This window comes from Pristiophorus japonicus, chromosome 6 (genome assembly GCF_044704955.1).
Source record: "Pristiophorus japonicus isolate sPriJap1 chromosome 6, sPriJap1.hap1, whole genome shotgun sequence".
In the NCBI taxonomy this organism is placed as follows: domain Eukaryota; kingdom Metazoa; phylum Chordata; class Chondrichthyes; family Pristiophoridae; genus Pristiophorus; species Pristiophorus japonicus.
In genome coordinates this window covers 196,786,365-196,800,689 of record NC_091982.1, presented here as the reverse complement: position 1 = coordinate 196,800,689, position 14,325 = coordinate 196,786,365, and the positions used below count along the sequence as shown (strand labels likewise).

Sequence of the window (14,325 nt, the reverse complement as noted above, 5' to 3'; positions counted from 1 at the left end):
CGCGAATGGCTGGAGATCGGATTAAGTCATAGAGCAGAAATAATAATTATTGAAATACAAAGAAAGAGGAATAATGAATAAATATAATTTAAACTGTTGGTACAGCAGGCAATCATTTGTAGTGAGGATCTGGATATAATATGGATGACTGAAACATGGCTATATAGAGAGCAGGATTGGCAACTAAATATTGCCAGATATAACACATTTAGGAAGGGAATGAAGAAGGGGTAGTTGCAGTAGTTAAAGATAACATGAGGGTAGGAAAAAAGCATGTCATTAACAGTAAGAGTGATACAGAATCCATATGGATTGAGTTAAAGATAAGAGATCCATCACTCTAATAGGGCTATACTATAGACCACCAAATAGTGGAATGGAATTGGAGAAAAGAAATACGTAGGCAAAGCTACAAGATGAGTAACCGGCATAGATTAATAATACACGGGAGATTTCAACTACTATCGAAGTAAATTGTCAGGAAGAAGTGGCGAAAGGAGAAAATGGAATCACATTTTTATAGTGTATACAGGACTCTTTTCTTACTCGTACGTTTAAAAAGTCCAACAAGATGAGAATCACTGCTGGATCTTGTAATAGGAATTGAACCAGAACAGATAGACAAAAGAGTAGGAGAGCATCTTGATAGTGATCACAAGATAGTTAGGTTCAAGATTAGGATAAAGACCAAGGTAATAGATTGGAAAAGAGCACGTTGTGAGGAAATGAGGGTGGAACTAAAGAAGGTAAACAGAGAAAACCGTAGAAAAACAAAGACAGAAAAACTGAATTTTTTTAAAAGGGTAATCAATAGATTTCAAGAAAAATGTATTCCACTAAAAGCCTAAACAAGCAAACTCACTATGGGGCAACATGGATGAATAAAGAACTAAATGAAATTTGAATCTAAAGAGGAAGACGACCTACGAAGTACTTGTATACTAAAAGTGCGGAGGACAAAAGGAATACGAAGCACTTGAGTGAGTTTTTTTTCAAGCATCAGATAGACTAAGAGAGATTAAGAAATCAATTTATCAAGGAAAATAAAAATAAATAATTCTGTTCTATAGACACATAAATAACAGGAACATTAAAGTAAGGGTAGGACCATTAAAGGATGAGCAAGATAAACTTGCAGGTAATGACCGAGAAATGGCAGAAGTATTGAATAACTACTTAGCCTCAGTTTTTACTAAATAAGATAACAATAAGATACTTGTTATGTTAAGCTTGTATAGAACCTTGGTCAGACCACACTTTTGAGAACTGTGCACTGTTCTGGTCTCCACACTCTTAAAAAGGGGATAGAAGCACTGGAGACAGTGCAACAAAGATGTACAAGGATAATCCCAAAACTGAGAGATTACAGCCATCAGGAAAGATTGAATAGGTTGGAACTTTTTTCTTTAGAAAAGCGAAGACTTAGGAGAGACCTGATTGAGGTCTTTAACATTATGAATGGGTTGGACAGAGTAGATATGGAGAGAATGTTTCCACTTAAGGGAGAATCCAAAACTAAGGGCCATAAATACAAGAAAATTCCTAATCAATACAATAGAGAAATGAGAAATTTCTTTACTCGGATTGGTTGGAATATGTAACTTGTTACTGCGGGAAGTGGTTGAGGTTAAATAGCTTGGGTGCTTTCAAAAGAAAACTAGACGAGTACATGAGAATAGGAAATCAAAAGATATGCTGAAAAGCTGAGATGAGGTAGATGGAATGAGGGGAGACTCGTGGAGTATAAGCACCAGCACAGACTCATTGGACCAAATGGCCTACTTCTGTGCTATATATTCTGTGTAGATCCTTATTGAGCATTGATTCTTTAGACTGAACTATTTGTCAAAGTACTAGCAGAGTCAGACATCATGAGCATAACCATAAGGCCAAACCTTTTAGTTAGTGTCATTTTTTTAGTTCTAACTAGCAACATGGTATATGATCCAGGTTCTATAATAAAACATTAGAAGAGCAAAACACTTTTTTGAAAAAAAGTATAAGGCCCTCAAATCAGATTTTGATATATAGGAACAATTCAGGCAGATTCTTGCGTCGTTGTTAATTGAGTTGCTGTCCCATTAAATGTTGTGATCCAAATAGATGTAGTTCAACTGCACCTTCAGCAAGTCGTCTGCAATTGCCTTGGCTTTTCTGCCAAGTTCTCTGGAAAGTATAGTGTATGAGTTTAACTGCTTTACATTATTACAATGAAATATTTAGGCAATATGACATTTGATGGACAAACACTTTTTAAGTTGAAAATATCAAGGATTGCAATTTTAATATGCAATTGTGTGGGTATGTTTTTTGGAATGAATTAATTTTATAAATTTCCTGTTCTAATGCTTTTCAAATACACAACGTTACGAAGTCTGGGCAAAGAATACTGTTCTTATTGTCACTTATTACTTTTTTCCTATGAAGTTCAAGTGCTATCTTCATTATAATGCCAGTACTGGAAATTAAGTATTCCCTTTTTAAATATCAAATATTTCCTAAAATGCAAGTCTCCTTTTAATTCTCTTTCTCTATTTTTTCTTTCTTTCATGATTAGGATGAAACATTAAGCAAGTTTATTGCTGCACTAAGTCCTCATACCTTGTTTGACAGTGCTAATGCTTGATTTTCTTCCTCTCCACCATCCTTCCTCAGCTGTCCCGAAATGCTTATTTTGGACATCTCTGACCTCTTTATATTATTCACTCACATTGCAACCTACACTTAGTTATGGGCTAACTTGAAACTAATGTGTTCGTTCTCTTTCAGGAAAATATAATTTTTAATACTGACCCAGAATCTTTAGAAGTCAACACAAAAGACATGGATAGCACATTAAGCAGAGCATCAAGAGCATTTAAAAAGACCTCAAAGAAGGTAAGTCACTGGTTTGTATAATTCTGTTTCATTCTTGGCAAAAACAAACAAGATTGAAAACTGAACTGATTCAAAATTGAAACCTGTTGCTCAGAAGGACGAGAGCTGTGCTGAATTATTGACCTCAACTGGGTCACTTTCAGTTGATATTACTTTAGCCCAATTCAGATTTTTTTCCCCAAAAATAAAGCAAATGCTATAACTACATAGGTCAGCATTAGAAATGTATTTGGTGTAAGCATTGAGATGGTCTGCATACAAAACGTTAATAATATTATCTGTGTACCTGGTCTTCTATTCTAATAGTTTTATTTAAATCAAGTGTTTTCTTGTATATTTGTCTTAAATTTACTGATTTGTCTTCTGTTCCTCCTTGCGAAGCTCTTTTCCATCCACTTCCTCTTCCTCCCCTCTGTGCTCCATTACAAAATTAGAGACAGTATTATCTGAGCATACTGTGTACTTAACAACTTTTTTAAATTAATGCATGCACATACTATGTATACGTTGAACTTGTGCATACTTGCATATTAAGCTCTTGGAGAATCACAGTTAGTATTATACTAAATTGGCTTGTCTGGTTGGGAGTGAATTTTTGTAAAAGTTTAGAAACCTATTTTTGAAGAGTTCTTGTGTCATGTGGCACATTTTATTGCTTAACCTGTTTTATTAATCAAATTTAACATCTGTGTAATCACTAGATAGCTGTTACTGAATTACAGGCATAACCAAAGACTTCAATTGACTGCTTAAGCTTCAATATTGCAGATTAGGATACAAGTCCTTCAAATACAGTTACTGCTTCATGATGTATTTATAGCTATCCAGCATCTGTTTATTAACACATGGCATCACTAAGGCTTGAACTGTTTAGTTGCACAGTTACACGTAACATTCCTTATACTGTAGTTCTGAATGATATTGCAATATAAATACTGTCGGAGATTACAGATATGTGCTTGATTCAAATAGGCCTTTGAAGTTGGTATCATGAATGTATATATGGAGTGCATAGAGTACATATTTGAACTGTTCAAGCAACATGTTACTTTGTGTATCCCACGCTTCCTTTGTCCAGCTGCATTGAAACGAGGTTAATGTTTTGAGATGTACTTGAGTTGTAAAGCTTTGCAGTTCACTTACACTTGACTAGTGTATAAATACTGAAACTTTAAAAAATAATTTTTTTGATGGATTGGTTAAATAAACAACTGTTTATGTAAGTAACTTATTTGTATGATAAATGCTGTTGATGTTCAGCTTATCCTTCAATCTGTTTTGTCAGGCAGCCTATCGGGTCCCAACTGAGCCTGAACGTTCAGAAATCTGAACCGATCTTATTCAGCGCATGCCAAAAGCCCTTCACCCTTGCTCTATGCTCCACCCCTTCCCTGCTTGTTTTGTCTGAACTGGACAATGCTGCACCTCTGCCGCCTTCAAGCTTGAGCTGACCTTCAAACCTTGTACTCTTAAACATTGCCAAAACTGCTTACTTCAAATTCTCCACCTCTATCTCTACCTTGCTTGGACTGCTGCTGAAACCTTTAGGCATGCTTTTGTTACTCATGGTTTGTAGCCTTCCAAGCTCCATTCTACAAAAGCTCCAACTTGGTTTTAAGACTCTCATTACCTGAATCCTGCCCTTCTTGCTGACCACCTTGTATCCACATACCAAACTGAAATCTATTGTCTTTATCTTAAAATTGCTTCTTGCCCCTGCCCCATCTGACCATTCCAACCTTGTGTATGCCCTTCTGTCCTCCAGTCCTAGCTTCCTATACCTTTGTTATTTTTTGTTGCTTCCCCCCCCCCCCACCTTGTTGGTGCCCAGGACCTTAGCCTTTGCCCTATTCTCAAACTCCATCCGTAAACCTCTGTGCCTGTCTCCTTAAAACGTTGTAATTTCCTAACTCTACCACCGCTTGGTGTCTATTCTCTCTTGCATAAAGAGCCTTGGGATATGTTATTATGGTAAAGGTGCAATATAACCATTTTGTTTGTTTAGGTTACAAGAGCATTCTCATTTACTAAAACTCCGAAGAGAGTTTTGCAACGAGCACTATTGGCCCACAGTACCCCTGATACAAAGAGCCCAACAGGCAATGGAACTTATTTGGGTAGTCGATTAGCCAGTGCGAGTACCTCCTCATTAGCGGTAAGCACAAGCACACATTTCTATATTTTCTCAGGTCATAACCAGAGGTATAGTCCATTTTTATATTTTGATTGTGTTGTAAATGTGTATAAGAAGTCTTGGCATGTTCTTTCTCAGTTCAGTTTCTACCTAGCAACAGGCAGTTATCTAAATGGAAGTAAACCAATGCGGGTTCAGCACTTTAAATTACTATGGCCTGGATTTTGCAGTGGGTAATGACTGTCAGCGTTCGCTATTATTACCCCATTCAAACTGACCACGACTTCAGGATTTAGCACATGGAAGTGACGGCAACTCAAGCTTTTCCATGCTAATATTGCTGTTAAATGTCCCATTAAATGTTGAGCCCTGTTGAACGATAGGGGAGTCTCAAGGGTTATGGGGAGAGGGCAGCGGAATTGAGGCCAAGATCAGATCAGCCATGATCTTATTGAATGGCGGAGCAGGCTCGAGGGGTCGTATGGCCTACTCCTGGTCCTTATTTATGTTCTTATGGAATAGGTGTAACTGGGGTTTTAACAGCATATTGATTGCTAGCCAACAGTTTTGGCTATGAAAAACTATTTTTGTATTTGTGGAGTGTCAAAATTTCTCCATTATGATAAAAATTACAACTTTAAAAAAAAAACTTAATTTAAAAAAAAAAGCTTCTACCTTATACCCATGTGACAGTCCCAATCTTTATTTCGCGCTCTAACATTTTTAAAAGTGAGGATGAAGGCTGCTTTTTATTTCCTGGTTTGTTGTCTGAGAAATCTTCTGCTTAGACAGCTTGACGTCACTACAGCTCTTTGCTGGGATTCCCATTACACAGAGCTACAATCAATTTGAGAAAGGTAAAGTCCTCACCACAGAGATTGCAAGAAGGCAAAGCTGAGGCAGTTGCTGCTGACCTCAAAGAACGCAACCCACAGAGATCACGAGATCTCGTGACAGTTTTCTGCGAGTTCAGCGGCGAGCACCTTAGCTTTGCCGCTGACCATAAATTACGGGCCAGTGTGTTTTTCCTCTTAATTTGCTGGTTTTTTTTTTCCTAACTTCATTTTAAAAATGAAACACATAAACCAAATTTGAAAGCCATTAAAAGTAACATTTCTGCTTAGCAATAGTATACAATTTGCAATTATTTTGATTTTAAAGTTCTTTAAACAAAGGACAATTTTTGATATGTGATCAAATTTATTGGTTTAGAGGCAAATGTGGAAAAAGGTACTTTTTCCATATAACTGTCGTCCATTGCAATCCTTGCTTTTAAATAAAATTAAATGTATTAAAAATGTTGGTTGGACCTGCTTGGTTCTCACAATCCAGTGTTGACGTGAGGAATTTCAGTAAAAAGTAACAGAAATCATAGGAACTTTTTGCACCAACCCTTCTGGGTAAATATCTCAGCTGTACAATTAGATTTTATGTTGCCTGGAGACAGTATTTTGAGATGGGATGAAGCACTGATTGCAGAAGCAATTTGAGGTGATAAAATAAGACTAATGCACAAGAAGCATGTTGACTTAGTGTTTCATTTTTCCCTGTAGTAATTAATTTGGTGGTGTGCTGAAGATGTTAATGTGGAAAGCTGAGTGGCCAGTGTACAGGAGCTCAGTTTAAATTATAAGGACTGGTTGCATAAACTTGACTTGTATTACCTTGAGTATAGAAGATTGAGTAGTGATCTGATCAAGGTATTTAAAATGTTATGGATTCAATAAGATAGATCGAGAGAAACTATGGGGAATCAAGATTGAGGGGACATAATCTTAACATTAGAGCTTGGCCATTTAGGAGGGAAATCAGGAAGCACTTTTTCCACACAAGCATAGTCGAAATTTGGAAAATTCTCTCAAAAGGCTATGGATGCTGGGACAATTGAAGCTTTCAAGATTGAGATCATTATATTTCTGTTAGTTAAGGATATCAAAGGATATGGAGTTAAGGTGAGTAAATTGAGTTCAGGTACAGATCAGCCATGATTGAATTGAATGCCAGATCAGGCTTGAGGGGCTGAATTGCCTACTCCTGTGCCTATGTGTATTGATAGTATATTGACATTCAGTTGAGCAATATTACAGAAACATAGAATTTTACATCACTGCAGGTGTCTGTTTGGCACATTGCACCTTCTGAGTTATCCACTTAATCCCATTCCTCTGCCCTTTCAGATGTTCTTTGTAAATTAACAAAAAAAAAATCTTCAAATATTTATGCACTTCACTTTTAAATGCTATTATAGATTCCACTATTTCTGGAAGGACCATCCATGTTCAACCCTTTGCATTTTAAGAAAATAAATTCTCCCAACCTCTCCCTTAATTCTTTTGATTTTAAATTTATACCCTCTGTTTATTTATTCACTGACCAGAGGAAATAATTTCCCCAATTTACCTTGTCAAAACCATTCATAATTGTGACCACCTTTATCGATCTCCTTAACTTTTCCTGCTATGGAGAAAGGATCTCCAGTTTCTTTGTCCTCCTCCCAGTTCCATATATCCGCCTTTGGCCCATATCCCTTAATACCTTTGGTTAACAAAAAGCTATCAATCTCAGATTTAAAATTAACAATTGAGCTAGCATCAAGTGTCATTTGCGGAAGAGAGTTCCAAATTTCTACCGCCATTTGTCTGTAGAAGTGTTTCCTAATTTCACTCCTGAAAGGTCTTGCTCTAATTTTTAGACAATGTGCTCTTGTCCTAGACTCTTAACCAGCAGAAATAGTTTCTCTCTCTCTCTACCCTATTTCTATCTTTAATATCTTATTGATCAAATCATCCCTTAAACTTCTAAATTCTTGGGAATAAAACCCTAATTCTCTGGAATACAACCCTAATTTGTGTAATCTCGTCTCGCCTTGTAATTTAATCCCTTGAGTCCAGGTATCATTCTGGTAAACCTATGCTGCACTCTCTCCAAGGCCAATATATCCTTCCTAAGGTGCGGTGCCAGAACTGCTCACAGGACTTCAGGTGTGAAAAATTAAATACATCAAAGTCATTCATTTATAATTTTCACAAAAAAAGGGCCAGTTTAACTGCTGAATTTGGACCTGAATGCTTTAAGTCTCAGAATACCATGCAATAAAAATAGAATTTAACATTCAATTACGACAAATCAGTTGAATAATACTGAAGTTCCCTTGCCTGAACAATACTGGCATTCTCCTTTGCAAATAAAATTGTCGAACTCCAAGTCACAAAATTGTAAATATTCAAAATATTAACTGCTTATCTGTCCCAAAGGAAATTCCCGAAAGTACTCAGCAATACTGATCTCAGCGTTGGAAGTAATCTCCCTTTTTTTTTAAAGCTGCCTTTCATTATTTTTCAGATCAGCAACTGCTGGGGCTTGATTATCTCTTCTGGCTGTCCTGATTCTTTTTTTCTCCTGAAGGTTTACTTCAGTGGGAACAACTTTTATAATTCAGTTGTTCTCATTTTATGCCTTACTGGTTCATGGACCGGCCCCCCCACCACCACCACCATTTTTTTTGTTCTATAACTTCCACCACTAGTCTGTTGCCTTCTTTCTTCAGCCTATCAATTTCATCTGTCTTATCTTTTTGGTTCCCCCAGCTGGCATGCTGCCATTATATTGTACTGGAAAGCTCCACAGTCATAGCTCCCGGTAATAGAAGTTGTAACATGATCCATCAAATGAATGTTAGTGTTATGTAGCCACTTCTCGGGCCCAAGTTTCCACACGCGCCTAGAACGGCACAGTCCCGACCTGGACGCCCGTTTTTCGCGCCACAAAGTGCGCCTAAAAAAATCCTAGGTATTCTCCACCTACTTGCAGGTCCTCTGGCCCTCGGCGCAGCCAGCACGAGCTGTGGGGGGGCGGAGCCAGGTCCCTGCGCTGAAAACAGTGCCGGGACCTCTGCACATGCGCGCTACAGTGGGCACGCAAGTGCAGTAGCTCCAGGCGCCGAACTGTGTGGGAGGGGCCTGAAGCACGCAGCCCCTAGCCCTGGCTGAATGGCCTCACTGGGGCTGCGTGAATAAGGCTCCTCCCACGGCCAGTTCCTGCTTTCCCCCCCCGACCAGACCCGACACTCGCTTTCCCCCCCCCCCCCCCCCGCCTCCGGACCAGACCTGACACCCGCTCCCCGCCCCCCCCTCGACCCGACCCGCGCTCCTGTTCCCGCTCCCCGACTGGACCCAACCCGACCCACGCTCCCGCCCCGGACCCGACTCGACTCCCGCTCCCGGACTGGATCCGACCTGACCTCCCCCCCCCCCACCCCTCCCTCCCTCTCTCTCTTTCCCCGCCCCCTCCCTCCCTCTCTCTCTCTCCCCCCCCCCCCCCTCCCTCCCTCTCTCTCTCTCTCTCTCTCCCCCCCCTCCCTCCCTCTCTCTTTCCCCCCCCCCTCCCTCCCTCTCTCTCTCCCCCCTCCCTCCCCCCCCCTCTCTCTCTCTCTCTCTCTCTCTCTCTTTCCCCCCCCCCCCTCTCCTCTCTCTCTCTCTCTCTCTCTCTCTCTCTGTGTCTCTCTTCCCCCCCCCCCCGACCCAACCCGACGCCACCTACCTGTAAATCTGGTGCTGGGGACGGCCCTGCCCGAAGTCTCGGGCCGGCCCGTTCAGCCTTCGGTCCCGAAAGGCCTGCCTGAAGCACTTTCACACAGGTAGGAAGATGGTTTATTTAATCTTTTCTTTGCTTATAAATGTTTATTTATTTGTATAAGGATTTATTATAGAATTTAATGACTTCCCTTCCCACCCCCCACCTCGTTCTGGACGCCTAATTTGTAACCTGCGCCTGTTTTTTTAATGTGTAGAACAGGTTTTTTCAGTTCTACAAAAATCTTCACTTGCTCCATTCTACTTTAGTTTGGAGTACGTTTTCACTGTGGAAACTTTCAAATCAGGTGTCAGTGGCCGGACACGCCCCCTTTTGAAGAAAAAATTCTGTTCCAAAGTAGAACTGTTCTACCTGACTAGAACTGCAGAAAAAAAAATGTGGAGAATTGCGATTTCTAAGATAGTCTGTTCTCCACCAGTTGCTCCTAAAAATCAGGCGCAAATCATGTGGAAACTTGGGCCCCTACTATATTTAATTTTTTAAGGTACAAAGTACAGTATTTCATGTGGGAAAGCGCCTATTTCCCACACTTGCTTTCTCAAATCTATTTTTGTGCAATATTCTATTTCTTGCCACTGTACCTGCTTACTGTAATTTAGTGATCTTCCCATATCCATAGATTTCTCGTTCTTCGTCCACACTTGGTCTGAATGGCTCAGTGATGTCAGCAAACTATGTAACTGTGCAGCATTCTAACTCCCTGGACGGTGCACCTGTTGGCCACAGACCTTGAAATATTCTACGTCCACCCTCACCAAATCAACCTTGTACCCATCTTATGGACAGTGAGTCTGATTGTAGCTTCAATGCTTCTATTAACCCCCAGAGCTCACCGAATTCTTTCACCATCTCTGACATTAAAGTTAGTGATGACCTTCTTGGTGTCCACATACGATTTCATTTATAAAGCTGATGCTTGAAGTGAACTGAAAGCTGTGCCAAGACAATCATTTTTTTTCTTATGTTTGGCTTTGCACTTAATGTCTAAGAATTGGAACTTGATGGGTTCAAACTGACACTTGGTGAGAGATTCTAAGTTTTGGTTCTAATACTAATTTGGGCAAGAGGAAATTGTTATCACTGTTACTAATCTTTTCACTTCAGGTGTCAATTTTGGTGTTTGCTAATTTGGGCAAGGGAAAATAATTACCGTCAATTTTTTAATCTCTGGTGTTCACAGAACTGTAATCAATTCTTTTCAAATGCAGTTGACTTGAATATTAAGATGGTATGCCATATACAAGATAACTTCAGCACTAACCCTTATTGAAAATCTCCTGCAGGTTGCTAAAAGCAAACTGTGTCTGATGGAAATGTCTATAGTACTATTGGGTATTTTTAATGCTTGTTTTTTAATACAGGTCTTATAATTTCCTAGATTTATTATTTCTAGTATATGCACATTTTCCAATTTGGTCTCTCATTTTGTGACTGGAATTCATACTCGTTTATTATGTTTCACGCAAACCACTTTGATTTAGAGTGCTTGGAAATTTTGGTGTTCGGTCCTCCTTGTTGCTGCCTTGGTCAGCAATAACTTAACTCTCAGAATTTATATCCCAACTTAACTTGATTTGTCTATGCCTGATATAGATTAGATTCAAGACACTTGATTCATATTAAACAAGTCTGTAGAATTTTGTAATTGTCAAATTTTTCTTAATATGTTTGATTCCACCGTCATTTCTTTGAAGATATTTGTCAATCTTAAATGTTCAAATCAATGAGTCTATCTGAGGTTTTCAGGGAGATTCTCGGGCCAGGTATCTTCCAGCGAAGCTGAGGAAAAGACAAGACTAGCTACACAAAAAATATTACTTGTGTTCTTATTTGTGCATCGGCTGCAAACTCTTATTTTCTACTAGAGAAGCTAGGAAAACTTTACTGTGAAATGTTACTTCTACTTTTGCTTGTTCTATTACTGTCTAATAAATTTATTTGGCAGTTAATTCCCGAGTAAAACTCTAGTTTAGTGTTGTTCTGCTACCTTCTGAAAACCAGGAGGATCATGGGAAGGCATGTAATAAAACCAGTAACTAAATTAAATTAAGTGGGAGGCATTCTGATTCTTGGGTGCGTTATGAATTTTATCTCGGGAGCTGGTGCTAGAAGAGTAGTCTGAGACACACAAGCCAAAAATACCTATATTTTGCCGAAAAAAGGTAAAGGAGCTTGAAGCATGTAACAATAAGTAGTCCATTAATGTGTCGCAGTAACTACAGATGAAGTTGAGAGATCATGGGGCTTTAGTAGATTTGTTCTATCGCTATAGAGCAGCAATCTACAAGACAAATGCTGAGCTATATAGTCAAAACAGTAGAATATACATTGGAGTAAGTCATGCTGAAAGTGTGCAATGCTCTTGTCAGACTCTGAATACCATACCCAGTCAGAGAGACACGAGATATTTGAGAAGAACCATTCGATTGATTCCTAGGCTGGAATTTTATCAGCACTGAGAAGACTGGATCGGAGGTGGGTCAGCTATCAAATTTGAAAAGTTTGACAACGGGTCGGGAGCCCACTGTCAACCCGCCTCCACACTTCTCGCCCAGGTGTCGGGTCTGTCAGTGCTGAACAGACCAAGTGGCGGGGGAGGCAATTTAGATTAAGAGCTTGTTAACAAGCACTTAAAAACTATTTTAAGCTCGCCTTTAGAGATTGCCAACGGCTTCCCCGCTACTCGAGGATCATGTTGGGTAAGAAGGTGGGGTGTTGATTCAGCATGAGATAATTTACTAACTTGACAGCTGGAAATGGTCTATTTAAAAACTCCCATTTCATGGGTGTTCAGTTAGAAGCTGTAACTTACTTCATTTGGAAGATAGATTGAGCTTTATGCAGCTTCCGAGTGTTTGAAGCAAACTATCCAGTGTCGCCTCATTGGAACAACCTTGCTCACCATTGACATCGCTTCTGTCATCTCAACCTCCCCTGCCATCTTTTCCATCAGCATCGGTGACCTTGAAAAAATCTCACCTTGGTCCTCAGAATCCCACCATGATCAGCCCCAATACCAACAATACCAACCTTCTCCGCAATCAACTGATGCTACACAGGGCATTAGCACCAGACCACATTGCTGCTAGGGATGGCCTCACCATGGCCAGATTTACTTCACTTGATGCTGCCACATGATGCACCAGGTTGGCTCCACTCCAACACCATAAAGCATCCCTCCAATACCCAAGCCATTTCACAGTTGCAGGGAGTACCCTTGTGTCTCACCATTCACTGCAACTCACTAAGCACACACATCTGTCCAAGAACGCAGTGTTCAAAATAAAGATTTCAATGTTTGACAGCACATTAACAGAAACTTCACATGAATATTGGCAATAACACTCAAGTGCCTACCCTTGTTTGCTGTTAGTTGGTATGATTGGACTAGGATGAGGGTGTGGCTAGTGAAATGGGGAAGTGATAATGTGGGTGGAGGTGCAAGATAAGTTGGTATAAGGATGTGCAGGAGTAGGATCGGGAAGGCAGAGTGATGGGGATCTGATGAGTGGCACAGCAGGATGAGGTTGAGTGTAGCTTTGCAGTAACCTTTCGTGATCTATTGAGATATCCCTGCTTGTGCCCTCCTGTGCAATGTGCAACCAGTCTGTGGAGGGAGTCATGGGAGAGCCTGGGTGCCTTTGTGCAGTGTTTGCAGCACCTCAGTGCTGTAGAACACGTGTCAAAATCAATGTGGACACGGTCCCTTTTAAGGAAACCGGCTGGGGTGACACATCATCAAATGATGTCACCAGACTTGCTTCCTTTTTAATTGTTCGGGGACTTCGCTGTGCAGGCTTAACATTCCAATCATCAATCAATTGTACAGAGCAGGTTGGGACGGGCAGCGGGCTGGGACCTCGCTATGGATGTCGCCCGCCTCGGTAGGTGAAATCGCGACCCTTGTGTCCTAAGGCTGAGTGATGAGGGGAAAACCAGAGGAACTTGGGCTTTTCAGTTTTCAAAGGGGATGCCCTTGTAGAACTATATAACACAGAAAATGGTTTTTATCCAGATCATAATACATTAAACTAAACCATGTTTGTAGGACAAGGTGACATGGGTTCAAATTAATAAATGGGAGATGTAGGATTGATTTTCGGAAAGTTCTTCATCGCATGATCACCATATGTAATGAACTTCAACTGGTGGAGGCGAAAACCTTGGAATCATGGAAGAAGCAGTTAGATGATGTAATTGGGGGAATACAGTAGGTTCTCTCTAGATGGATGAACTAAAATGGCCATTTCACCTGTGTATCTTTGTGTTGGGTGCTAGAGGAATTCCCACTGATGCAGTGAAGTATGCTGCTTTTAGTTTTGAGGTGTATTGTTGAGGCAGAATAAAGGATGTTTTACTCTGCATTTAATCTACATGTAAACCTGACCTGTGAGTGCTGGATAGAAACATAGAAAATAGGTGCAGGATTAGGCCATTCGACCCTTCGAGCCTGCACCGCCATTCAATGAGTTCATGGCTGAACATGCAACTTCAGTACCCCATTCCTGCTTTCTCGCCATACCCCTTGATCCCCCTAGTAATAAGGACTACATCTAACTCCTTTTTGAATATATTTAGTGAATTGGCCTCAACAACTTCCTGTGGTAGAGAATTCCACAGGTTCACCACTCTCTTGGTGAAGAAGTTTCTCCTCATCTCGGTCCAAAATGGCTTACCCTTATCCTTAGACTGTGACCCCTGGTTCTGGACTTCCCCAACAT

At 40.2% G+C, this 14,325-nt stretch overlaps 1 protein-coding gene across 9 annotated transcripts in view; it reads left to right on the top strand.

Moving 5' to 3' along the window:
• ect2 (epithelial cell transforming 2) overlaps nt 1-14,325 on the top strand; it is a 95,503-nt gene that overhangs the window by 78,728 nt on the left and 2,450 nt on the right. For 5 of the 9 annotated variants that reach the window (XR_011593656.1, XR_011593653.1, XR_011593654.1 and 2 more), the window contains 3 exons: nt 2,770-2,877; nt 4,883-5,032; nt 10,224-10,389. Coding sequence is in view for 4 of the 9 variants with exons in the window: in XM_070883518.1 (XP_070739619.1) it covers nt 2,770-2,877; nt 4,883-5,032 (258 nt within the window). In the remaining 5 variants the exon portion in view is untranslated. The remainder of the gene's footprint in view (nt 1-2,769; nt 2,878-4,882; nt 5,033-10,223; nt 10,390-14,325) is intronic. The other 4 variants (XM_070883518.1, XM_070883517.1, XM_070883516.1 and 1 more) reach the window with 1 other exon arrangement.